Raw genomic sequence first — 26,380 nt, 5'->3', positions numbered from 1 at the left:
ACTATGATGCTCTAGATGCTAGTCATGGGGCTATTTGGATTAAGAAGTTTGCCACTGAACTTGGAGTAGTTCCTACCATTGAGTCATTAGTACCTTTAGGTCGCGTTTGGTACGCGGGACGGGACGGAACAGAGTGGGACGAGGCGTTCCGTCCCACGTTTGGTGCGCCTAAAATGAGTGGAACGCGCTGTTCCACGGAACAATTTTTGGATGATTTTTTGTTCCACACCCCCACCCTGGAACGGGTTGTTCCATGTCTGTGGGACAGAAATTTCCAAAATTTTAAGACAAAAATGCCCCTTGTCTTTTTCAAAATTTACATCAAAAATCATATAACAAACCCTAAAAACTATCCCTCTTCTTCTCAGCCGTCGTGTTCCTCCCTCTGCATCTTCCCTTTCCTCCTCATCTTCTTCCCTGTAGCCTCTTCACCTCTGCATCTTCTGTGTAGCAGCTCTGCGAACCTTCCTCCTCATCCTCTTCCGTAGCATCTTCAGCTCTGCATCTCCGTTCCAGGTTCGATCTATTTTCGTGTAGCTCTCGGTCTCTCTTTCTTCGATTGTTCAAATGTTTTTTATTTGTTCTCTGTTTGTGTTTGATATTTTGTATCAACTAGAGTGCAGCAAAATACTAGTTTTTTTTTGCGATTTCTCATCTGGGTCTGGTACATTTTTTTCTTTGGTTTCTGTTTCCGCTTTCAATCTGTCTTTCTGGACGGTCGGTTTGGTCAATTTGGTGTTTCTTGGATGCCTTTGTGTTCTTGATTGTTGAGTTGTATGGTTCTGATTTTGTTTCTTAAGTAAATACATATCAATCTGTAATTTGTATTTTGTGAAGTGGGAAAAAAAAAGGGATTTTTGGGCATCAGGGTTTTGGTACTTTGATCTGATTTAGGTTTTCTCCTTTGAGGTGCTTTTCTTGCTTTCTGGGCAACAGGGTTATTGTTCCTGTGGGTGTTTGCTTGAAAGATAAATCTTTCTCCTTTCTATCTCATAGGAAAGGTAAGCAATTTGGGTTTTGTTGACTTTATCATATTTGTATGGATATTGATTTGAAGTGAGTGAGCTGGTTTTGTTAATGCCTTTAGGTCTTAGTGGATTCAGGATTTAGCTGTTCAAGTTGATGTCGGTTATAAGCATTAAAAGGTTGATGTCGGTTATGCAAGACTTATTTTCAAGCATGATGTTTATAGTAGTGTTTGAACATATAATTACCAAAAGTGAGATGGCAGAGTGCAGCCTGTTTAAGATAAATGCTGTTATATAAACATTTTCAATTAGGCTTCCATATACCGACAGAGGCTGCTTTGTGCTCCTGGGATTCTAAGTCGACCAAATACTCTAGTTTTGGTATAATCATTGGATATCAAGTCCTAAATGTGTTTGCTAGGTTATAACTCTGATTTTTTCTTGTTAACAATGAAAGAATAGGGCTCCATTATGTATGTGCAAATGCCTTTTATCTTATTGTCGTGGGCTTTTGGTTTAGGATTTAATTAACAAGTCATGTCATTTAAAGGCGTATAAGTTATGGAAAATTAGAAGGGTCTCGCTTGAGCTAAAAATGAAGTGGTATAGAACTGGGTGGAGAGATAGATAAGTAGAATAGGTTGTAAACACAAAAAATTCCAACTCCCTTCCAACACACGCCCACCCCCCAACACACAAATGTCTTTAGACTTGGACGAGGATCAATCCGTGGTGAGCTGACCTAGAAGCATAAAGGGCATCTTGGCTACATAGGCAGTATCAGGTGTTTTGATATATTTATTTCTTGAAATTGTTTATGGCTAATCAAACTGAAAACCACAATTTTAGCTTGAAGTAATCATGCCTGTAATTGGATTGTAATGACTAATGATTTTTGTCTTTGTGAACATTTCTTTCAAACATATCTTGTTTCCAGAGCTGTATTGATTTATATTTTTGTAAATATAGCAATTGGAGAAAAACAGGCCCAATCTCGTTTGCAGCTTTCCAAACCATTGATCCTCTAACTGACACTCAGACAACCTTTAGAAAGCCAAAACAGTTTCGTGATGTCATGCTCAAATCATCTGAACTATGCCATTGTAGTGGAAGTCTCAAGTCTCAGATTCTTCCAATGATCTGTTTCTCGTTAATCATTTAATGGTAAAATAGATTGGTTGTCTATTGTTTCAAGTGCATTAGGAATCTATGACATTGTAGTGGATAGTTTTGTTGCTGGATTACTTGATATTGAAGGAAATTAAACTATTAACCATGAAGGGCTACAAAATTTCTGTTACATTCTAAACAGTTTAGTAAGATTACTCTCTTCCTATTGAATGAACTAGGAAGTAGCGTTTTTTTAGATTCCTCTGGTGCTTTTGGTATTGGATTTTCTGTTTGTGCTTGTCCATCCATATGCAACTTTTCTATTTATTTAATTGTTTACTCTCGAGTTTTCTTTAGACGGACCTCTGGTTTAACGTTTTATAGTGTTTCCACTTGATAAACAAAACCCTCTCTTATGCTATTGAACCGTCGTTGTTCTTATTTGTTTTAAAGAATTGAACCTTGTGTGTCTAGCATGTGTAGGGTGCACATTTACATACACAAGATAAACATAAGACATGAGGCTGGCTTCTATTGAATTTCTGGCACCTTGAGACATTGATCTCCTTGGTGGCTGTTAAATCAACACTGCTCTGTTATAGAGCCCTGCATGTGCTTAACATCAGCATTAAGAATTTTAGAAAACTATGCTCAAGTGAAAAATGTTCGAAAAGTGAAAAAAAAAAAAAAGATATATGTTAGAATGATAATGTGAGAGGGGTGATGGATTTTTGTATTTTATAGGGCATGCTTTACTTTTATGGTGAGAACTGTGGATTGATTTGTCTGTAATGTATGCCTGGTGACTGTTTATCGCATTACTTTTCCTAGTTTTATGGTACTGTTGTGCTTTACAGCTAAGTAATCACTTGGAGCTGATTAAGCCTAATCCAAAGGATGACCCAGATAAGCAACGTCCATAAACATTATATATTATTACTTCCTTTTAATTTCAATGACTTACTTCATTAGTCTAAACCAAACCCTCCAAGTGAACTATTTTGCGTTGTATAGTTTGTTGGGCCTTGCTTTTTATTATACATTATATTATCATTATTACCAAGTCCAAGTATCTAAAATGAATTTAGCGTATGTTGATACTCCACTCATTCATGTGTTGTTTTTTTGCATGTGAAGGTATGGATGAATATGAGACTCAATTCTTTGTTCTTTTGAACGTTTGGATTATAATGGCACAAGTCTTTACTATGAATGCACAATTGTTGAGGTATAGACAACAACAAAGGAGACAACGGGAAATAGCTAGTTTAGGGCAGAGGACATATGTTAGACTTCATGTTAGGAAAGAGGAAATAAATCGTATCACGCGATTGAGCGATACTAACTGTTTGTGGGAGCTACGAATGGATAGGAATGCATTTGCAGTTTTATGTGATTTACTACAAACTCGTGGTGGATTGGTAGATGATGGTCATGTTACAATAGAGGAGCAAGTAGCTACTTTTGTTAACATATTAGCCCACCACAATAAAAATAGGTCAATGCAAGTTAGATTTTTTAAGTCTGGTGAAACTATTAGTCGATATGTCCGTAGAGTATTGCGTGCATTACTCAGTTTGCAAGATGTGTTGTTTGCAAAACCAACCCCTATCCCAGAGGATTGCACGGAATCGAGATGGAAATGCTTTAAGGTAATAATCATAGTAAAATCATTAATAACATAATTATTTGTAATTGCTAATTAATATAAGTTTTTCTTTTGTCTAGGGTTGCTTAGGAGCGCTAGATGGAACATACATAGGGGTCACTGTGCCTGATGCCGATAGACCAAGATATAGAACAAGGAAGGGTCATATAGCAACTATTGTGTTAGGCGTATGCACACACGACCTCAAATTCGTATATGTGTTATCCGGTTGGGAGGGATCAGCTACTGATTCGAGAGTTCTTGGTGACGCTGTTACTAGAGCTGATGGCCTCAAGGTCCCAACTGGTAAGATAAACAAGCACCTAGTATTTTTCCTTACCTTTGTTGGCCAACAACTAAAATTTATTATCAACTAATATAGGTACATATTATTTGGTTGATTCCGGATATACAAATGGTGAGGGTTTTCTAGCACCATATAGAGGCACTAGATACCATTTGCAAGAGTGGGAAAACAATTCACGGGCACCTAGGAATCATGAAGAATATGTTAATATGAAACACTCACGTGCTAGGAATGTCATTGAGAGATGTTTTGGCCTCCTCAAACGACGTTGGGCTATCTTACGAAGTCCTTCCCACTATCCAATCAAGATTCAGGGACGAATGATCACTGATAGGAGCATATTCATGCGACTTAAATGGCTTGTTCTCGTGCATTTACGTTATGTTTCTTTAGTTATTTTAGTCCTTTATGCTTCTTTTGTGTGTTTTCAGGTTCTAAGGGCAAAGTATGCAAAAGGATGCCTTTTGGAGCATTTTGGAGCAAATTAGAGATTGGAATGGATATCATATGCTTGGAGCCAAGAGGATGGACGAAATTGAAGGATTCCTCCTCTATTGCAGCCACATGCACATTCAATCATTCACACCAAAACCTTGCACATGCTTTCCCATTTCATTATTCATTCACCTTGCAGCCACTCCACATGAATTTCTAGCTTTTCCATTGCATTTGCAGCTTTGCACATGCATTCACTCACCACAAACAAGTCACATGCAATCACTCACCACAAACAAGTCACATGCATTCATCAACATATCTAGCTGTCATTCACATGCATTTCATTCATCATTTCCACCCCCACATGTCCCTTTAATCATTCAAACATGCAGCCACACCTTCACCCACATGCACCATTCAAACATACACCCAAACACCACCAGAAATCATCATTGCCGTGGGTACCTATCCCATTTCAGATTGTCATTCCACTTCATTGCACATGCATCTTCATAATTCAACACATGCATTCATTATTTATTTACTTTGCATCCTTTAATTTAATCACATGCACATTCAAACAAACACAATCATTCCAGCCATACCTTGCATTTTCAGATTGTTCCTCCATCATTGCACCACAATGCAGCCACATGCACTTGTTCCTCTAACATTTCAGCCACTTGCACTCCCATTCTCTCCCAAAACCGTGCACATGCCTTCTCCTTGCATTTCCAGCCATTCCACATGCTATTTCAGCCACATGCACTCATAATCATTCAACCAACATGTGCACATGCAACCTAGCTGTCATGTTCCCCCCATTTCACCTATAAATACTCATTCATACACTCTTCCATAAACACTCATCCATTGCAGAAATGTAGACCATCAAACTCCCTTGTGCCGTGCTCTCCCTTACAATCCAAACACCATCCTTCCATTTCCACCACTCCTCTTCCATATCTCCACCACTCCCCAAACCATTCACACCATCAAACTCACCTTAGACCTTGTGCCACAACGAAGAGGAAGAGAAGAGTGCCTAAACGTTCATACAATTCAAGTTTGAGTTGTTGGAATGTTTAGGTGTTTCTTTGATTTCAATGTTTAATTTCAATGCTCTTTGTTTTGTACGAATGAGGAATGGATGATAAGAGGGCCTAAACGTTCATACAATTCAAGTTTGAGTTGTTGGAATGTTTAGGTGTTTCTTTGATTCTCTTTGTTTTGTACCATGAGGAACTAAACCCCCCTTGGTTAGGGGGTGATTCGAATATATGTTTATGCTTGCATTTTGATTTGAATACTTCTAATTGCGTTTCATAAGTTGTGGATTCAATTCGTTTAACTGTTTGATTGATAACTTATTTATGTATGTTCATTGAGAGTGCACACTTAATTTTCATGCATGAATATGACGCTAGAATATAAGTGAGTTTCACCTAATCGTTATGAACTTATATTCACAAGTAGTGGAGGTTGCTTATAAACAATCGCGTTAAATGAATTCTTGGCATAAGTTTCATGCAATCCATAGTAACGAATGCCTCGTCAACACTTATAATTTTCATAGAGCGTAATGATTCTTGCTTGTACCTCTTCTATGCATTCATGTTGAGGACTTGTGGGGAATGTTTTGAATTGTCGCATGCATCATCCAATTCAATAACGTTAGGAAGATTTGAAGGTTAATTAGTGCATCACGGTTAACTTGGGGTGTTGAGTATCATAGTTTATTGAAATGCAATTGGAAATCATTTTATTATGCAAGTATAACATGTATGGAGATGAACCCCTTAGCCATTCTATCATCCATTCATTCCATTCCATCAAATTCGTTTTACAATCTGTTTAGTTTATTAACTTATTTTGTTATTTCAATTTTCGTATAAATCTAAATCCCCCTTTACTTTAATGTCCAATTTAGTTAGAAATCAATTTAGTTTGTGCTTTTAAGTGTTTTGATTCATTTTATTTCCCAATTTCGTCCAGATTCACCAAAGTGCTCAAAACTGCCCAGAAAGTGATTTTAAGGCAGTTTTGAGTGTTTTGGGTGATGTTTGAGTCTTTTGGTTTGTTTTAATGTTTTAAGTGTTTAGTTTTACATTCTTTGAGTTAGTTTAGTGTTTTATATTGTGTTTTTACGTTCTTGAGTCAAGTTATTACTTAATTTCGTCCAAATTTGTGTTTGTGCTCAAATCTGCCCAGAAAGTGGTTTTTAGGCAGATTTGGGTGTGTTTGTGTTGTTTTGAGTCTTTTGGTTTGTCTTAGTGTTTTAAAGTTTAGCTTTGCATTCTTTGAGTCTAGTATAGTGTTTCATATTGTTATTTTACGTTTTTGAGTCAAATCCAGGTGGTTAACAATCCCTCCTAATCCCCGGTCTAGAACGATCCCTACTTATACATATACTACAATTTGACGAAAAGAGGGTTTAATTTGTGTGCGTATAATTCACGCATCAATCACCGCATGTAGTTTACTTCATAATTTTATCAGAATGTATATGGCAGTTGATCCTGAAGAAAATGCAAGGCTTGCATTTGATGAATTACCTATAGGGGAAGATTTACCAGAAGTATTAGCCTACATTGAAATCGTTGAGTCAAGCCAAATATGGACTCAATGGAGGGATGATCTTGCAAGAGAAATATATGATGAGTGGAGAGGAAGAAGGGCTTGAAAATTGGTTAACATGGTAGTTGTTGTAATTGTCTTTTAGATGGGGACTCAATTTAGTTGTTGTAATTGGCTTGAAAATTCGTAACATCAAGACTATTGAGATGTTTGTTATTGTAATATGGTAATTGGGAGTTATCTAGATGTTATGGCTTATTTGATATGTTTATTTGTGTTACTAAATTTTAATAAATTTTAAAATTAGGGTGTAGTCATTGTCATTTGATTTGGCTTATTTGATTTGGTAATTGATTAGTACAACTAATATAAATTTAGTCATTGTCATTTGATTTGGCTTATTTGATTTGGTAATTGATTAGTACAACTAATATAAATTTAGTCATTGTCATTTGATTTGGCTTATTTGATTTGGTAATTGATTAGTACAACTAATATAAATTTATTTGTGTTACTTGTGTAATATATGGCTTATTTGATAGATTATATGGCCACCTCACGTAATTGGATTGATCATGAGGAGGATGTACTACTTACCATCCTCGAGGAGATGGTTGCTAATGGTGTTAGGTGTGAGACCGGCAATTTTAAGGCTGGTACTTTTGTAACGGTTGCCTCCAAGATGAGGGAACAGATTCCTGGCATTAATATAGAGCAGAAGCATATACAAAACAAATTGAAGCGTCTGAAAGAAAAGTATTCGTCTGCATATGACATGATGAATACATCTGGATTTGGTTGGGATGATGAGAAAAAATGTGTTGTTGTGGATAGTGACGAAATACTACAGGAGTGGGTGAAGGTAAATTTTTTTTCTTCTTATTCTTTATCAATTAGTTGTTTTGAAAGTCTTAACCTTGATTTCTTTGGGTTCTTATTGTAGAAACATCCCAATGCATCTTGCAAACCAAATAAGCCATTCCCGTTGTATCCACGGCTATGTACAGTGTTTGGGAGAGACCGAGCCACGGGTAGCATTGCTGAATCAGCGGCAGATGCAATTGAAAATATGGGTTTGGAAAGTGAGGATTGTGAGACTTCTGAGATACCTCCGCTTTCACCTACCCCATCTCCTTCTGTTGCTACATCTAGTGCTTCTCAACTTGTTAGGAAGAGGAAGAGGAGCAGGAATGATGGTGATGCAAATATTGTATCTGTTATCAGTGAAGGTTGGAATAAAGCTGTTACTGAAATGAAGAAATTAGGTGAAAGTTTTACTTTTAGAGAAGCAAAAGCTAGACTACCTTCTGAGCTTCAGGCCATGGGTCTCCTATACGATCAGGTGTTAAGAATTTCAATGAAGTTAGTAAAAGACACCAATCTGATGGGTATTTGGACCACCTTGGATGACTCACAGAAGCCAGATTTCATTAAAGTGTTTATGGAGAGCCTTTGAGGTTTTAGTATTTGTGGTTTTAGTATGGGGAACTTTATCAACTTCTAAGTGTTTTCATTATTACTTTAGCAAGACATTATTTGTTTTTTAAGTCAGGACGAATGTTTGATTTCGGATATTTCATGTTTAAGTTATGCATATTTCATTTTCTTTGTTTAAGTTCTAAATGTTTAAACCCTAAAATGTTTACGATATGCATGATCATTAAACTTATATATTTTTCAACATTTGTCATGTGCTCTTATATGGTTTGCCTTGTTCCTGCAATGGGGAATATTTAGAGGGGTGTCCTTCTAAACAAGGCCAATTCTAATGTTTGTAGAACCTATTAAGGTGCTTGGGGCTTGTTCCCCCACTCGAGAAATCCTGAACTAGGCCATTGATCTATTCCGAGATAATATCCAAAAAGGAATGGGAAAAATCTCTTTCAAAACCATCAAGGCCTAGAGCCTTTAAACACCCTATTGGGAACAAATCATCCTTGATCTCGTCATTGCTAATTGGCTTTGTATAATCATTGTTCACCTTCTCTGATATTATTAGGATAACATAGTCAAGGATAGCCCCCCAATCTTGCTAACCCCCAAACATGAACAAGTTGATGAAATGCTCTTCCACTGTCTACCATGTAACATTCGCTTCCTCTATCCATACCCCTTGAATGTTTTGCAATGTTTCAACTGTATTAAATCATCTATTCTATATGGTGGTCTAGTGAAAGAACTTTGAGTTAGAATCCCAACCTGCATCCATTTGATTCGAGACCTAGTTAAAACTTCTTTTCTCTTTCTTTCAATTTGTTAATACACTCTATCAAGGCCTTAATCTGCTCACCATGTTCCTCCCAATTATCATGGAGGCAACCCAAATAATGCATTAGATGATCAATTTCCTCCCTTCCTTTGTTAAATTTTCTTCTACTCCATTTCATCAAATTTTCACTAGAAGAGTTTAATTCTCGTTGCCATTTCTCCAACCATCCACACCTACTTTGAATACTCCAGCTCTCTTCAACAATTTGTTAACTTTTGTGTATATATTCCTGTATTCTTGGGATTCGTAGTTTATTATGATTTTATGTAAATTATTTATTTCCTTAGTGATAGGATTGTAACATCTTATAAATCCATCCTTAACAACAACAACCCACAATTGAAAGGACCAAAATTAGGGACTAAAAATTGAATTGGGGTGTGGGTTTTGCAATTTGCACAATAAGATTTGATGGGTTTGTGGTGAAAATTCGAATGGAGGTGTAGAAAACGGGAAAAATTACAAATTTTAAAGGGGTTGGCATGTGAAACACAACATATACCTATTAAAATTTGGACCAAGAAAAACAAATAATGGATAATAGTGTTCAAATTTGAACAACTTATTAAAAAAAAAAAAAAAAAAAAAAAAAAAAAAAAAAGAGTCATGTCCCGTTCCGCCTATAAAATTGTACCAAACAACAGCGGAACATGGGTATTTTAGTCATTTTAATCTTTTGGTTCCGTTCCGTCCATGTGCTACCAAACGCAGGACGAAACAACCATCTTGTTCCGTCCTGCGCTTACCAAACATAACACAGAACATCTGTTCCGTCCCGTCCCGTCTGCGTACCAAACGCTACCTTGATGTATATGGATGATTTATGAAACCTTGGTTCCTTGGGTTAAGCTATTGACCCATGTTGTCACAATATAAGCTTTATCACAAGATTAGAGAATTTGTGAAAAAGAAGAAGATTCAAGTCCAACTAGTAGACACTACAAAATACGTAGGGGACCCATTTACTAAGAAGATGACACAAAAGTAGCTTGGTTGCCACCTAGAGAGTATGAGTGTGCGTAGTTGTGATCATTGGCTTTAGTGCAAGTGGGAATTGTTGGAGTGATGCCCTAAAAGCCAATTTTGTAATATCAGATATTATGTAACAACTCAATATTAATTAATTAATAAAAAGAGCAATTTTTATGCATTTATGAGTTTTGCATTATATTTTATAGATAATATACTATGCACTTAGTAGTACAGTCTAGTGATATTCTTCTTCACTTGTAAGTGAGATGTCTTATGTTCAATTTTTGTCAAAAAAAAAAATTTGGACAACATTATTTTTAGCCCATTGTGAGGCTAAGCCCACCCCTTCTTTGTAGTATATAATATTGTTTGTTAAAAATACACACACACACACACACACATATACTATGAATGTGTCCACAAGACTAAATGTATGGAAACAATGTCTTAAACGAGGTTATAGCAATGATACATGTATTCTTTAAGGCCATTTCCAACAAATCTGGTTAGAGGGCCTAAAATAGCCCGAAATGACACGAAAACTGTCTCTAATCGAGGATTAGGCCAAATGGTTTGTGGGCCCCACTGGGCCAAAAAAAGAGGAATTAGGCTAGCTAGCTAGCCCTGGGCTGGCCCAAATATTTGAAACCAGCGGCTAGCTGACGTCAGTTACCATTGGATTTGATTTTTTTTTTTTCGACCAAAATTTTAAATTTTTTTTTTTTAAATTGTCATTTTTTTTCCTATAAATACCTAAGCCATTTCTACACCATTTCTCACATCATTTTCACCATTCCGTACTATCTTACTTCATTCTATTTCAATTTTCACATTCCATTTTCTTACCTCTTCTAATAATCTTTCCTTCAATTTTGTCAATAATTTTCAAATGGCCACATCTGCAATGAAAGGTAGGGCTTGGACCCGAAAAGTGGATGAAGCTTCTTGCAACGCTTATAGATGGGTCTTGGAAGATAGTGTGAGGGGGAGTTCTCAAACAAGTGAAGGAGTTTGGACTTGTACGTCCAAAAAATACAATGATTTCTACAAAGGCACCACTACACCGAATACCCGAAACCATGAGAATTGTTCTTCAAGATGGAAGAAAGATCTTCATCCAAGTTTGAATAAATGGCATCAAGCATTGTTAAGGGCCACAAGTAGACATGAAAGCGGCACCAATTACTACGACGAAGTAAGTGCTTTCACAATTTATTTTAAATACTTAATTATATTACATTTAATTTCATAAATTAATTTCGTTTAATTTTTGTAATTATATTTTCTAAGTATGCCAAGCGGAGGAATTGTATATGGAGGACAACTCGAAACCCTTTTAGCATCATGGTTATTGGGAAATTTGTAAAGGGTGGGAGTTATTTGAAGATCCACCTCAAGATAAAGTAGGTCCTATGCTGGTGTTTGGAACTGCATCCTCAGCTGTAGATGGGGATGAAGATGGATCTCCTACCATTCAAGAAACCTAGGGCTATGGAACAAAATAAGGCCTGAAAATTAAAGGAAAAGGGCAAGGAAGGGCCAAACAAATACAAGAAGAGATGGACGATAGAAATATCCAAAAGAACACTTCGGATTACACTCTAATGAGTAAGGTCTATCTTGATAGGAAAAATAGGGAAATTATGGCCCGACGGCAGTTGTTTACCTCCGAATATCATCTTGCAATGGCGGATGATGATGATGATAGTTATAGACTTTAAATTTAAGTTGTAGTTTTTAAATTTAAGTTGTAGTTTTTAAATTTAAATAATAAATTATGTTTGGTCCTATGACCCTTTAGCCCTCTCAGTTGGAGATGGCTTTTTGTCACATGGCTATTTTTGGTCTATGACCCTCTGGCCCCTCGGTTGAAGATGGTAAGAAATATGGCCCTGCACTGTTTATTAAAATATTAATTTCTTAGAGGGCTATAGGGCTAAAATTAGCCCTCTGGCCCTCCTTCGGTTGAAGATGACCTAAACTACATGAAAGTATGGTATACAAATTAAATATTTAATTACATACACAATTTTCATTTTGATATAATTAACGAAACTTAAAAAAAAGGAAAGTCTCAAGTGAGTGAATTAAATGCCAAATATCCTACCTCTCTTGAAGCAATAACTAAGTTCAAATTCAAAATGTGATCCAATAGTTCAACTAATCCCAAAGCAGGCTACACAAACCGCGTCAAATCCCAATGGCGCCAAACCGATGGCACTCTCAATCACACCCAGTAAGTAAAGCGTTGTGATTTTCACACACCCTTAACTACTTTTCCCACACCCCTCCATATTTTTTAATACTTAATTTGTATCATACTATTTAATCTTCCATATATACCCCTCCCTATTTAATCTTTCATTAATTACCATAAAAAAGTAGGAAGGGTATATATGGAAGATTAAATAGTAGGATACCAATTAAGTATTAAAAAATAGGAAGGAGTGTGGGAAAAGTAGTTAAGGGTGTGTGAAAATCACAACCCATAAGTAAATTGCAAAAGTATCCAATCACATTCCCGACTTGTCTTTTAGGTTGATGTTATTTACACATTTATTTTTACTTCTTACCACTCATCTTAATTTCCAACCGTTGGATTGAATAAATTAAAGAAGATCAACAAATAAAAATTAACAAGAGTGTGTTAGAAGTGAAATGAATGAATAACACTACCCTATCTTTATTTTTCTTTTACGCAGAAGGCGCGATCCTGTTATACAAAAGATATTTTTATGAGTCCAAAACATATGTTGGTATACTACATATTATACATAAGTGAAATATTATTTTTAAATTTTTTTCTCTAATTGTATTATTAGATGTAGTGTACTAATTCGTGTTTCGGGTACCTTCAAATATACGACGAGAATTTTTGGATGGATTTTTATGGAAGTTAATTCACAGGTCTTAGGTTTGATTCTTGTTAAAGGTGAATTTGAACAATATTATTGCTAATCTATTGTGAGGCTAAGCTCACCCCCTCCCTTTAGTGTAAATAATATCATTTTTTTCAAAAAAAAATTCACATTACAAGTCGTCACTCAGTATTACAGTCTGATGGTTGTAAGTGAAATGATCTTAGATTTGAATCTCATAGATGAAAAATTTAATACTACATTAGATTGCCTATTATGTGACTTAACCGAACATCTTTCTTTTCCTTTGTTAGAGCAACTCCAGCGTTGGAGCCCTCTCCCCAGGCTATGCACTATTCAATTCACCTAATGAACAGTAACTACCCTTAATGAATAGTAATAGCCCTTGCAATAGCATTTGCATCTCCACCGTTACACTTCAATAGCCCTGGCAATAGGCAATAAAATATTAGTATTTTATTTATTTATAAAATAATACAAAATAATTTTAATTGTAATATCGGATAAGATTTTTAATCGTTCTCGTTGCGCCACGTGTCATTATCCGAAGTATTATTAAATAATACAAAATAATTTTATTTGTAATTTCGGATAAGATTTTTAATCGTTGTCGTTGCGCCACTTGTCATAAAATCCGAAATGACAATTATTGAGGATGGATTTCCGATAAATTTTTTAATCATACTCGTTATGCCACGTGTCATTATCTGAAAATACAATTATTGGTGATGGATTTCTGATAAGATTATTAACCAATTATGTCGCGCCACGTGTCATAATCTGTTCACAATCTTTGAGGATAGATTTCCATCAGATTTTTAACGAATGACGGCATGCCACGTGTCATAATCTGTTCACAATCTTTGAGGATAGATTTCCATCAGATTTGTAACGAATGACGGCATGCCACGTGGCATTATGTACAACCTAATCCTTTCTGAATCCTCCATATAATCCACCATCCATCCTCACAAATCTCACACCAATTTTCTGAAGATCTCTATCATTATTCATAGTTTCTGCTTCCTTCTTCACAAAAATATGTATCATTATTCATAGTTTCTGTTTCTTTCTTACAATGTCTTCTTCTTCCTCAAGGATGATGTGGGAACTCAATCAGGAAGAGGAAGAATTGTTTAACGAATCAGAAGCAATGTTCAATCACCAGGGGGCAAGAAATGAGAGGGAAGAGGATGAGGAGTGTAAAAGGAGAGATGACGAAGTAAGAATGGGCAGAGCCTCACATTCCCGTCGAGTCGTCCAAGTTATGGCTCAGATCTGCAGGTCTAGCCATTCCGGAAACCTTGATAGAAGCAGGCAACGACGAGGTATGGAACTCTTGGATGATTATTTTGTTCCTAATAATGCATTCCCTGATACGTACTTTAGACGTCGTTTTAGAATGGAACGACATTTGTTCAACAAAATCATGATTGCTGTTTGCAACCATGATTCTTACTTCGTGCAAAAGAAAGATGTTTTTAGTGCTATGGGTCTACTGCCTGAGCAAAAAATTACTGTTGCCTTGCGGATGCTTGCATATGGAGCATCTACAGACCAAGTGGATGAGATAACGAGGATGGGGAAATCAACCATTCTTGAGTCCCTGATGAGGTTTTGTGGAGCAATCGAATCTATCTACATCGCTGAGTACCTCCGCAAACCTACAAACATGGACTTGGAACGGCTGTTGAAGAAGGCCGAGATGCGTGGTTTTCCTGGGATGATTGGAAGCATTGATTGTATGCACTGGACGTGGAAAAACTGTCCAAGTGCATGACAAGGCGCTTATGGGGATAGAAAAGGAGCAAAAAGTATCATTCTGGAGGCGGTGACATCTTTTGATACATGAATTTGGCACGCCTTTTTCGGGGTCCCGGGAGCTTAAAATGACATCAACGTCCTTGCCCAATCCCCTGTGTTCAACGATGTCCTGCAAGGAAAGGCACCAAAAGTCACGTATAAGGTCAACGGACGTATATACGACGGGCCATACTACCTAGCTGACGGTATTTACCCGCGATGGTCAACATTTGTCAAAACAGTGCCATGTCCGCGAAGTGCAAAAGAAAAAAACTTTGCAAGCTGTCAAGAGGGGTGCAGGAAGGATGTGGAGCGTTGTTTCGGTATCCTCTAAGCTTGCTGGGCGATCGTCAGGGGTGCTGCTAGATTGTTTGATGTAGAGTCGCTTCGATCCATCTTGATGACGTGCATCATTCTTCACAACATGATTGTGGAAGATGAGTACGATTATGAAGCCGTTGATGAATATGAGCCAGACACGATGAAAAATTCAAGAACACGTATATATTGTGCTCATGACGCCACCGATGAGCCCGTGCAACATGAGCCATTACAAAAGGATGGACGTTACAATGAAAGGCTAATTCAACGATATACTGCATTTCAAATGCCAGACATGCACAATGCCCGACAAATTGACTTGATAGAGCACCAGTGGGCATTGAAACAAGTTGAAGATAATTAAGTTCATTTTGTGTGTTTTTTTTGAATTTGGTATGTTTATGTTATTTTATTTGGTGTGTTTTTATTATTTGGTATGTTTATGTAATTTTTTTAGTGAGTTTTTAATTATTCCGTATGCTTATGTAATTTTATTTGGTGTGTTTTTGTCATTTCAATAAATATTATCTTAGTATAAATATTCTCTTAGTATAAATAACTTACCAAATTAATTTGAATAAATATTCAATAAATTGGAAACAACATAAATAATACAAACAATAAATAATAAATTACAACCCAAAGTGATTGGAAAATTATGGGCTCCGATTACAAAAAGTACTCTATTCATCATCACTTAACCAATTTGTGGTGCTAGGATGATCTTCTCTTGTGGTGCTAGGACCACCTTAGCTTTGTCACATCCCAACCCTCAGCTCCAACTATATTGTCCGCTTTGGCATTCCCTGCCCGAAGACAGAGCTACCGCACGGTTTTGTTTCTGTGGACCGGTACTCAGCCGTAGCCAGCGCCTGCTCTCCCCTCAGGGAGTCCACAAAAGGCCTAGTTGAAACTTAAGGTTGGCAATGGATATATAAGGCCCAAAGACCACGCCCTCACGGGCGATGTGGGATACTACAATCCACCCCCCTTAGGGAGTCCGACGTCCTCGTCGGCACACCACGACCGTGAGTCTGGCTCTGATACCAAATTGTCACATCCCAACCCTCAGCTCCAACTATATTGTCCGCTTTGGCATTCCCTGCCCGAAGACAGAGCTACCGCACGGTTTTGTTTCTGTGGACCGGTACTCAGCCGTAGCCAGCGCCTGCTCTCCCCTCAGGGAGTCCACAAAAGGCCTAGTTGAAACTTAAGGTTGGCAATGGATATATAAGGCCCAAAGACCACGCCCTCACGGGCGATGTGGGATACTACAAGCTTGCTATCGCTTCTCTTGCACGCCTTCTTCGCACCACGTCCGCTTTCTCTGACTTTCAGAAAAATTTGGAATTTGGAGACTTCCCTTCTAAAGGCGTGTTCATAATCTCACGATCTCGTTGAGCCCGTCTTTCTTCTCTAACATGTTCCCTTTCTTGCCTAAGTAGCTCTCTTTCTCTCTCATTAGCCTGAAATTCTCTCTCAATAGCTGTAGCTTTTGCGTCATCTCTAGCTTTATCAACCTTATATTTCGCCAGTTGCCTCGCCAAAGTCAATTCACCTTGGCGAGTAAGTTATTCCATGAACTTTGCATAAACATTCTTGGAAGCACTCCCTTTTCTCTTTGAAGCCTTCTTACCTTGAGGCCTAATTGGATAATGGGTCGAACCCGACGCTTGTTAAGGGAGGGGCGTTTCGGGCACTTCTTCTGCATCATCTTCATGAACATGCGAGACATGATCGGGTGTAGAGTGTAGAAGGGTGCTGTTCATGTGCACTTCTGGACCGACTGGCACAACTCTAAATTTAGGACAATCTTTGACAATATTCCAACATTCTCACCGGTTGAATGATTTATTTTTGCTTTTGGTTTTGGCAGCGTACCAAGTTTGTGCTTGAAGTTCCTACACAATGAAAATAAGTAACAAATAAATAATACAAATAAATAATTATAATGAAAATAAGTAACAAATAAATAATACAAACAACATAATTATAATGTAAGTAGGTAACAAATAAATAATACAAATAATAAATAATAAATTATGTAGGTAACAAATAAATAATACAAACAATAAATAATAAATTATGTAGGTAACAAATAAATAATACAAACAATAAATAATAAATTATGTAGGTAACAAATAAATAATACAAACAAATAATTATAATGTAAATTTGGGTATCAAATAAATAATATATTGTTACCTGATCCGAGTAATTTTCCCCACTTCGAATATTACTACTAGCTTGTGCCAAGGCGTCTCTCCACGTACTAAACGATTGACTAAGTAATTTCCAACGATTGGACATCGATTCTTTGGTTCTTTTCCCACCAATTTTCTCAAGATAATTGGTATGAATAAGACTCCACATTTCTCGCAACTGCATCTCATTACCCGTAAGCGAACTATGAGTAACTTCAACCTAGCTAGTACACAACGCAACATCTTCAATAAACGACCAATTCGTACCTGCACCAGTGATCATTTTGTTGAAAAAGAATGGATTCAAACTTTGAGACAAAGAAAGGAATGTGATTGAAAGTAGTTGAGAAAATATGAAATTGTTGTGTAAGATAGATGATAATGAGAAGGTATTTATAGAAAAGTAAAAACAATTTTTTTTTCAGATTTTTTCAGACTTTTCAAATATTTTTTTGAATTTTTTTGAATTTTTTACAATTTTTTAAAATTTTTATTCAATTAATTAATCTCTGCCGTTGGATATAAAAAAATTTGAATTCCAACACTCCAGATTGTGCCACATGTCACAACGGTAACTTTTCTTAATTTTAAAACTATTTTTTATTTTATTTTATTTATTTATAAAGCATATTAATATCCACCGTTGATCTTAGATTGAACGGTGGATATTAAACAAGACTTTTTTTTTTTGACCGTTGAGATCGAACGGTCCAAATTAAATAACCGTTGAGATCTAACGGACCGTGGGAAGCCACGTGGCTTCCCAACGGTAACTGACAAAGTTTTTTTTTTTCTTCTGATTTTGTGTCGGCGACGCGCCCCCACTCGCGAGTGGGGTGCACGCGCCTGACACAAAAAAAATTAAATATTGCCTGACGCCAGGCTGACGTCAGTGCTGACGTCACATGGCCTCAGGCTCTCGGGCTGGCAATTCCTCACGGACCTGGAGCTCGGGCCTCCACCTTCACTCGGGCTTGCTCACGTTGGAGCTGATCCACCGGGCCTCGGGCCCTTGTTCTGTCCCCGGTCCCCCGAGCATGCGCCCACGCTGGGCTTGCTTTTAGTGTAAAATATGTTGTTTTACCAGCGTCGGGCACTCACTCAGCAGTCAAAAACCCAAAGCAGGAACCAACCTTTATTTGGGCGGGAATTTTGAACAAAAATTTTACATGGAGGGAAAATTAAAGTAAAAAAATCAAAAGAAACCCTAATTTCCAGACGCACCCGCTTCAAATATTTTGTACTATATATAGATAACCCTCTCATTTCATCGTCTCCGTCCTGCGCCTTCTCTCTTGCACGAGACCTGCTCGACGAAATTCCCCAGAGGCAAAAAGCAAATTCAAGCACAGAAGAAGAAGAAAATGTACGTGGTTAAGAGAGATGGACGGCAGGAGACCGTGCATTTCGACAAGATTACGGCACGCTTGAAGAAGCTCAGCTATGGCCTTAGCACTGACCACTGCGACCCCGTGCTAGTGGCCCAGAAGGTATGCGCTGGGGTCTACAAGGGCGTCACCACCAGCCAGCTTGATGAATTGGCCGCCGAGACTGCGGCTGCTATGACCGCCAACCACCCTGACTACGCCTGCGTCAGTCTCCTACTTTCCCCTTTCATCTTTCACATCTGTGTTTGTTTTTTTTCTCCTGTGTTGCGTTTTTTAATTTTTAATATTTTAATTTCGGTTTTAATTAAGTATTTTATTTTTATGTCAATTTTGTCTAATAATTTGGGGATAATGTATATAATTGCTATCTTGTTAATTTTTCCGCCATTTCTAGTTTTTGCAGTTTAAATTTTTGTGTAAACATGTTTTGTTTTGCATTGTTCACTTCTCTGAGTATACCTATAGAATTTTATGACTTTTGATTGCTCCGATCGTTGTTTGATGTCGACCTTGTGTGTTTTGTTCATAGTTTGACATAATGAATTGGTAGATTTCTTGAATTAATGTAAATTTGTTTGAAATTTGACGCAGTTGGCCGCCAGAATTGTTGTCTCAAATCTACACAAGAACACTATGAAATCGTTTTCAGAGACGTGAGTTTAATCAAGATTCATTGCTATCTTTTATCTCTTTTGATTTTCATGTTGATTGAAGTGGATGATCGGTTGCAGGATCAAAATGATGTACAACCATGTGAGTGAGAGATCTGGGCTGAAAGCCCCTCTGATAGCTGACGATGTTTATGAAATCATCATGAAGGTAAACCACATTGCAAAATTGTGTTTATTAGTCTGAGTTTAGTTATGCGTGCATATTGTTTAAAAATATGAAGTGGCTTATGTTCCTTCAATTGTTTTTATCAAATTTTGTTTCAGAATGCGGCTTGTCTGGATAGTGAGATCATTTATGATCGGGACTTTGACTATGATTACTTTGGCTTCAAGACTCTTGAGAGGTCTTACCTCTTAAAGGTTCAAGGCAAGGTTGTGGAAAGACCTCAACACATGCTAATGAGGGTTTCTGTTGGGATTCACAAGGACGATATTGATTCTGTTATCAAGACATATCACCTGATGTCTCAGCGGTGGTTCACTCATGCTTCTCCCACCCTCTTCAATTCTGGAACTCCAAGGCCTCAGGTATGTTTAGTGTTGTGCATTGTTTTGAGAATGATTGAAAGTTATTATTTTGTTGTTAAATTTAGTTACATGATTCTTCCTGATTTGATTTTGCAGTTGAGCAGCTGCTTCCTTGTTTGCATGAAAGATGATAGCATTGAAGGCATTTATGATACCTTGAAAGAATGTGCTGTTATCAGCAAATCAGCTGGAGGAATTGGTGTCTCAGTTCATAATATCCGTGCCACAGGCAGTTATATTCGTGGAACAAATGGAACCTCCAATGGCATTGTTCCAATGTTGAGAGTTTTTAATGATACTGCCCGTTATGTTGATCAAGGAGGAGGCAAGAGGAAAGGTAGTGTAATCATTATATGGGGTTTAATGAAGTATATTTGAAATGAGTGTTAAAGTGGAACACTTTGTTTAATGCTTCTAGGTGCTTTTGCTGTGTACTTGGAGCCTTGGCATGCTGATATATTTGAATTTCTTGATTTAAGAAAAAATCATGGAAAGGTGTGTATGTCCACAACTCTTCTTTGAATGTGTATGCTAGTTTTGCTTTATCTTTTGGGGGTATACTACTTTATTTCCTATATTTAAAATGGTAGTAGAAATACTACTTTCAATAGATTCATGTTAGCCCATAAAATAATGGGTAATTTATTGTTTTGCAGGAAGAACACCGAGCCCGTGATCTTTTTTTTGCACTTTGGGTGCCTGATCTCTTCATGGAAAGAGTTCAAAATGATGGCAGTTGGTCATTGTTTTGTCCTAATGAGTCTCCAGGTTTGTCAGATTGCTGGGGTGAAAAATTTGAACAGCTGTACACCCGATATGAAAGAGAGGTACACACAAATTTTCCTTTGGCTGTATTTATAAACTTTGGATATCTTCTTTTCATTCTAGCCATTGGGAATTATTAACCAATGATACGCCTGCACAGGGGAAAGCCAAAAAGGTTGTACAGGCACAGCAACTTTGGTTTGAAATTCTTAAATCACAGATAGAAACTGGAACACCCTATATGCTTTTTAAGGTGATTTATTTACTTTGTAAAATCTGGGTTAAGCTTTGAATTCATCTGCTTTATTTATTTATTTAATGTTTTAATCCTCTTTTGTCCTCTTTTTTGTGTGCAATTGTTTTTGTTTTAGGATACTTGCAATAGTAAGAGTAACCAGCAAAATCTGGGAACCATAAAATCCTCTAACTTGTGTACTGAGATAATTGAGTATTCAAGTCCAACAGAAACTGCTGTATGCAATCTGGCATCAATTGCACTACCGCGATATGTGAGGGAGAAGGTGGGGCTTTTTGGTGTGCACTAACTTTAACGTATTCATTGTTAGTTTTAGCCATTTGAGCTCATGGTCTCATATCATATAAATTTTGATATTTCAGGGCGTCCCTGTGGAGTCACATCCATCTAAGCTTGTTGGTAGCAGAGGTTCCAAAAATAGATATTTTGACTTTGACAAACTAGCAGAGGTCTGAATTCTTGTTGAAAATGCCAAAGTGTTATTTTCTTCCTATTCTTTTTGATATTCTTATTTTATGTTTTCTTGCTGTGTTTATTAGGTAACTGCAATTGTCACTGCAAACCTCAACAAGATAATTGATGTCAATTACTATCCTGTTGATAGTGCAAAGACATCAAATTTGCGACATAGACCAATTGGAATTGGGGTTCAAGGTCTTGCTGATACCTTCATTTTGCTTGGCATGGCCTTTGATTCACCTGAGGTATTTCCTCCCGTTATCTGTTTTGTTGATTTATTCAAAATAGTGTACAAGTTGGATTTTATAATTGGTTTTTCTTTGAACTGTAGGCTCAACAACTGAACAAGGACATATTTGAGACCATATATTACCATGCTCTCAAGGCGTCTTCCAAGTTAGCAGCAAAGGAAGGCCCTTATGAAACATATAGTGGCAGTCCTGTGAGCAAGGTACTAAATCTGAAAGGAGCTTGTCTTTGTAGTACGCTTCCTATACATAGTCCTATTTTCCTACTCTTGTTATGCATGCTAAAAAATTCTCAGGTTGACTGTAGATGGTTAAGGTTTAAGGTGGTTTGTGCAGAATATTCCTTTCCATTCATGTCATGGGAGTGAATAGCTAACCCTTTCATTCATGCATCTGCTTGATATCAGGCAGTAATGGTTTTATAGGCTAGAAAGTTGACATCTCAGTGATCTCACAGACACAGTACTAGATATCAGATTCTAAGGTAGCTATTTATTGTTCAGGGAATTGTTCAGCCAGACATGTGGGGTGTGACACCTTCAGATCGGTGGGATTGGGGTGCACTTCGGCAGGTGATATCAATGAATGGAGTCAGAAATTCTCTTCTTGTAGCCCCAATGCCTACTGCTTCAACTAGCCAAATTTTGGGGAACAATGAGTGTTTTGAGCCTTATACTTCGAATATCTACAGTCGCAGGGTTTTGAGGTTTGCTTCAATTCTCATTCTGTTCATTTTTTTTTTCTACATTTTTGCCCGGCTTCTTTTTCGTTTTGGCTGAATATGGATTCTGTTTGAACTGTCTTCCCCTTTTCTCAGCGGCGAGTTTGTTGTGGTGAATAAACATCTTCTTCATGACTTAACTGAGATGGGTCTTTGGTCTCCTGCAATTAAGAATAATATCATCTATGAGGATGGCTCGGTTCAGAAAATTCCCGAAATCCCTGATGATCTGAAAGTCATTTACAGGTATGAACTTGTCATGCCCCTAATTTAGTCGTCTGTTAAATTGTTCGTCTAAATTTTCAAAGAATGATATGCTAATATGATTTGGCTTGTATCAGAACTGTTTGGGAGATCAAGCAAAGGACTTTGGTTGACATGGCTGTTGATAGGGGATGTTACATAGACCAGAGTCAAAGTCTTAATATACATATGGACCAACCCAACTTTGGGAAGCTTACTTCATTGCACTTCTATGCTTGGACAAAGGTACACATGCGCAAGCGAACACACATGTACTGTTTTTCGTTGCTACGATATCTACTATCTTGTAATCACGTACTAATATATTTTCTATCAAATACATTAGGGTCTGAAAACAGGGATGTATTATCTAAGGTCTCGTGCAGCAGCTGACGCCATCAAGTTTACTGTTGATACTACAATTCTCAAAGTAATCATCATTCAATGTCTTTTATTTTACTGTTGATTCCTAGAATTGAATATGGGGGTATTACTAACAACACTTGCTGGGGTGCGGGAATGAAATACAGGAAATGCCAGAGGTAGCAGAAGATGATGTTGGTACACAGAAGGCACAGATGGTATGCTCTCTGACAAACCGGGAGGACTGCATGTCATGTGGAAGTTAGTTAAATGGAGTATGAATTTAACTTCGAAGTCTGATATTTATGGTGTTTGAAGCGACGACGGATTATCTTAGTTTGAGTATCAAGTCTAAATGAAGTGAAGATGCGTGTGTATAGTTGTAATACTGCTCTGCAACTTGTTAAAATGTCTCATGTAGTCTGTAAAATTGGACCTTTGATTCGCATTAATGATTATTAGCCGTTTTCGTTATTACTTTCCGAGTTTGCGGGACTATTGCTGTAGAATTTAGTATTATACATGGAAGAAAGTAGCCTTTTCGCTATAATACAACGATAATCTGCAATCTGCAATCTGCAATTCTGCATCAACCGCATCATCTACTCTTGCAATAAATCCCCTCGTAGTTTTGTACGCAACTGCAAAAATAGTACTCCGACGGTAATGCAACAGGAGACACCAAGCAGTAGGGGTGGTTCGGTATGGGATACCATACCGAAACTAGTATCCCGAATCCCAAACCAAAATTTTTCGGGACGGGAATTTGAAGACCAATCCCAAACCAAATTTTCGGGAATCCCAAATTTCGGGAATCCTGAAATATTTTCGGGATTTTGGGACAAATCGGGAATCCCAAATTGAAATATGAAATTATGAATTGTTCTTCAAATGTATAATTCAAGAACACATTCATGAACTACGAATTTCATTTCATTCACACTACTATTTAATTGAACACTCGCATGCCTGACTGTTTTTATCATAGTCAAAATTCAAATTAATTAAACCATTTTTGCAATATGTTGAGAGACAAAAGAATCAAGTCTTCTGAAATCATCAGCCATGGCAGCAACAATAATAAAATCCACATGAATATCAAACAGAACATGAAAAATATGCAAGGTGTAGGGCATTCCAGGTTGCAGAGCATGAATTAGAAATTACTAGCATGAATTATAAAAGAATAATATATATATAATAATTAATATTATATATTTTCGGTTCGGTATGGGATTCCCGAAATATCGAGAAGCCAATCCCGAATCCCATACCGAAATTTTGGGATCGGTTCGGGATAGCATCCCGAAAATTTCGAGAATTTCGGTTTGGGAAATTTTTGGTTTGGGATTGGGATTTTTTCGGTTCGGTTCGGGATTTTTGGGAATTTTTTCCACCCCTACCAAGCAGTACCGTCTCCTGCACACCTTTGTCCGAAGAGATTGAGCCTGTCTTTTGCTTGTTCGTTGATTTGTTACGCACTTTCTGTTTATGGTGTTTAAGGTTTTGGTGGAGATCCAGGCCACAAAGGCGTGTGAGAACATGGCTACAGAAATTCAAACATGGCTATTTATGACCACAGTTTTCTTCGATCCAAAGATGTTGAATTTGTGAAGTGTAAAGATTAAGTTATGATGTTTTTTAAGCTATCGCTTATTTATATGGACAATTGTGAACCCTATACAGCTCCATGAATCTCAATACGGTTTGAACCTAACCTTTACGAAAGACTAACACAAAACTGTTCGGTTGGTTTTTATATGCATATTATCTACCTTTTTTTGTCTGTTATTTAGTCATCATTTTGTGTTGAACTGTTAGGTTTAATGTGTTGTGTGAGTTTTGTAAAGATTACGTTTTGAGAAGAATACATAAATTTTACGGTGGAAACTTGAGAAAACCGGACAATTGTTGAGTGACAGCCTGATCTATGTTGAACCTGTGCAAATTTGGATAATTTGGGCTTGTTGAGTTCGACTGATGAGCTATGTTATGCAAATTTGAATGATATGGGCTTGTTGAGTCGTGATATTGGCGTTTTCTAGTTTAATTGGGCAGGTGCAATTCAGCCCAATCAGTGATGTCAGCCCAAAGACTTCTTTTCCTAATCTATTTGGTGGATTAGGGTTTCTATAAGGATTTGGTTTTAACTTTTTTTGGCATGTGGAATGAAAAAATGAAGGCATATTTAAGAGAGAACGGCAAAATAAGACGGGAGAATATATAGACCGCACACACCTACACACAAAACAGATCGTTGTATGCACATATAGAGAGAGAAGCCGGAAGCCTGAGGAGGAGAAATTGGAGGGATTCAAACTTTATCGTGGAGTCGAGATTGAAATTTGGTTGATTCTTTCTTATTTTTCAAATTTAATCATGTTGTCATTAATTTTTTTTTTTTTTTGGCTAAGACTACGATGTAACTTAATTATTTTATTTTTATTGAATCGAAAAAAGGGTACACCTAGCAAGAGGACATAAACCTAACTTCTCATAATACAAGAAAAAATGATAAAAAATACATGAAAAGAAATAGGGACATAAACCTTACCGTTCTAGAAACAAAAACAATAAAGATACGAGGAAAAGAGGTGGGACATGAAACTTAACTCCTCTAAACCTAAATGTCTAAACCTGCAAAACAGAACAAGCAACATCACAAGGTTAAGAAAAAAAAAAAAAAGATAAGAAAGTGAGACAAACCTGTATCCCGAGATGCACATTAATTTGAGAACCAAAAGCCAGGCAAGCCATCATAGTTTGAAAACAAAGCAGCACCAATTGCCATTGGAGGGGAATCATCCCATACCAAAGTTGGAGAAGACAAGCCCATATTAGCAAAAGAGTCAGCAACTACATTTCCTTCTTGATATAGGTGAGGCATAGGAAATCATCTTCCGAATGCGGTCCAAACAAATAGACCATTGCGTACGAAGAGGCCAATGAGGATCAAAATTAGTCGATTAGAGTGCATAAATAACACTAGAAGAGTCACTTTCTATCCAAAGACAATGCCAACCCCATTGATATGCAAACTCTATGCCAATAATAACTGTTGATAATTATGCAAAAAAAGAGTTGCAATGACCAATCCCTTGGCAGAAACCACCAAGAAACTGACCATGGCAATCTCGAAAAACTCCCCCACAAGTAGCATGACCAGGATTTCCTTTAGACTAAGTTTAATCCAAGGAAATCAAGGAGAAGACCAAAGCACATGAAGAATAGTTGACATCTTG

At 37.2% G+C, this 26,380-nt stretch overlaps 3 protein-coding genes across 3 annotated transcripts; all 3 read left to right on the top strand.

Moving 5' to 3' along the window:
- The first annotated feature begins 3,580 nt into the window (after positions 1-3,580).
- On the top strand, positions 3,581-7,154 carry LOC137725591 (uncharacterized). Its single transcript, XM_068464330.1, has 3 exons — positions 3,581-3,730; positions 3,807-4,032; positions 6,985-7,154. Exons 1-3 carry the CDS (start codon positions 3,581-3,583, stop codon positions 7,152-7,154), a joined length of 546 nt encoding a protein of 181 aa, XP_068320431.1.
- A 420-nt stretch (positions 7,155-7,574) lies between these two features.
- On the top strand, positions 7,575-8,504 carry LOC137725582 (uncharacterized). The gene is made up of 2 exons (XM_068464318.1): positions 7,575-7,910; positions 7,992-8,504. The coding sequence occupies exons 1-2, from the start codon at positions 7,575-7,577 to the stop codon at positions 8,502-8,504; spliced, it is 849 nt and encodes a 282-aa protein (XP_068320419.1).
- Positions 8,505-18,680: 10,176 nt separating this feature from the next.
- On the top strand, positions 18,681-23,612 carry LOC137734172 (ribonucleoside-diphosphate reductase large subunit-like). Its single transcript, XM_068473485.1, has 17 exons — positions 18,681-19,088; positions 19,476-19,537; positions 19,616-19,703; positions 19,820-20,083; positions 20,180-20,420; positions 20,502-20,578; positions 20,740-20,910; positions 21,009-21,101; positions 21,220-21,369; positions 21,467-21,553; positions 21,644-21,808; positions 21,895-22,014; positions 22,315-22,517; positions 22,629-22,778; positions 22,874-23,021; positions 23,122-23,205; positions 23,306-23,612. The coding sequence occupies exons 1-17, from the start codon at positions 18,861-18,863 to the stop codon at positions 23,402-23,404; spliced, it is 2,430 nt and encodes an 809-aa protein (XP_068329586.1). The 5' UTR covers positions 18,681-18,860; the 3' UTR covers positions 23,405-23,612.
- Positions 23,613-26,380: the final 2,768 nt, after the last annotated feature.

This window comes from Pyrus communis, chromosome 1 (assembly GCF_963583255.1).
Source record: "Pyrus communis chromosome 1, drPyrComm1.1, whole genome shotgun sequence".
NCBI lineage: Eukaryota > Viridiplantae > Streptophyta > Magnoliopsida > Rosales > Rosaceae > Pyrus > Pyrus communis.
The sequence above is the reverse complement of the archived record's forward strand: the minus strand, read 5'-3'. Positions and strand labels throughout refer to the sequence as shown.

What these genes read in the sequence shown, in the direction of transcription:
- LOC137725591 (XM_068464330.1), top strand. Translation starts at nt 3,581, where the DNA reads ATGCAAGTTAGATTTTTTAAGTCTGGTGAAACTATTAGTCGATATGTC. An exon ending in CGAGATGGAAATGCTTTAAG is followed by an intron (nt 3,731 to 3,806) that starts GTAATAATCATA and finishes TCTTTTGTCTAG; the next exon opens with GGTTGCTTAGGAGCGCTAGA. An exon ending in TGGCCTCAAGGTCCCAACTG is followed by an intron (nt 4,033 to 6,984) that starts GTAAGATAAACA and finishes TGTATATGGCAG; the next exon opens with TTGATCCTGAAGAAAATGCA.
- LOC137725582 (XM_068464318.1), top strand. Translation starts at nt 7,575, where the DNA reads ATGGCTTATTTGATAGATTATATGGCCACCTCACGTAATTGGATTGAT. An exon ending in TACTACAGGAGTGGGTGAAG is followed by an intron (nt 7,911 to 7,991) that starts GTAAATTTTTTT and finishes TTCTTATTGTAG; the next exon opens with AAACATCCCAATGCATCTTG.
- LOC137734172 (XM_068473485.1), top strand. Translation starts at nt 18,861, where the DNA reads ATGTACGTGGTTAAGAGAGATGGACGGCAGGAGACCGTGCATTTCGAC. An exon ending in CTGGAACTCCAAGGCCTCAG is followed by an intron (nt 20,084 to 20,179) that starts GTATGTTTAGTG and finishes TTGATTTTGCAG; the next exon opens with TTGAGCAGCTGCTTCCTTGT. An exon ending in GATCTGAAAGTCATTTACAG is followed by an intron (nt 22,779 to 22,873) that starts GTATGAACTTGT and finishes GGCTTGTATCAG; the next exon opens with AACTGTTTGGGAGATCAAGC.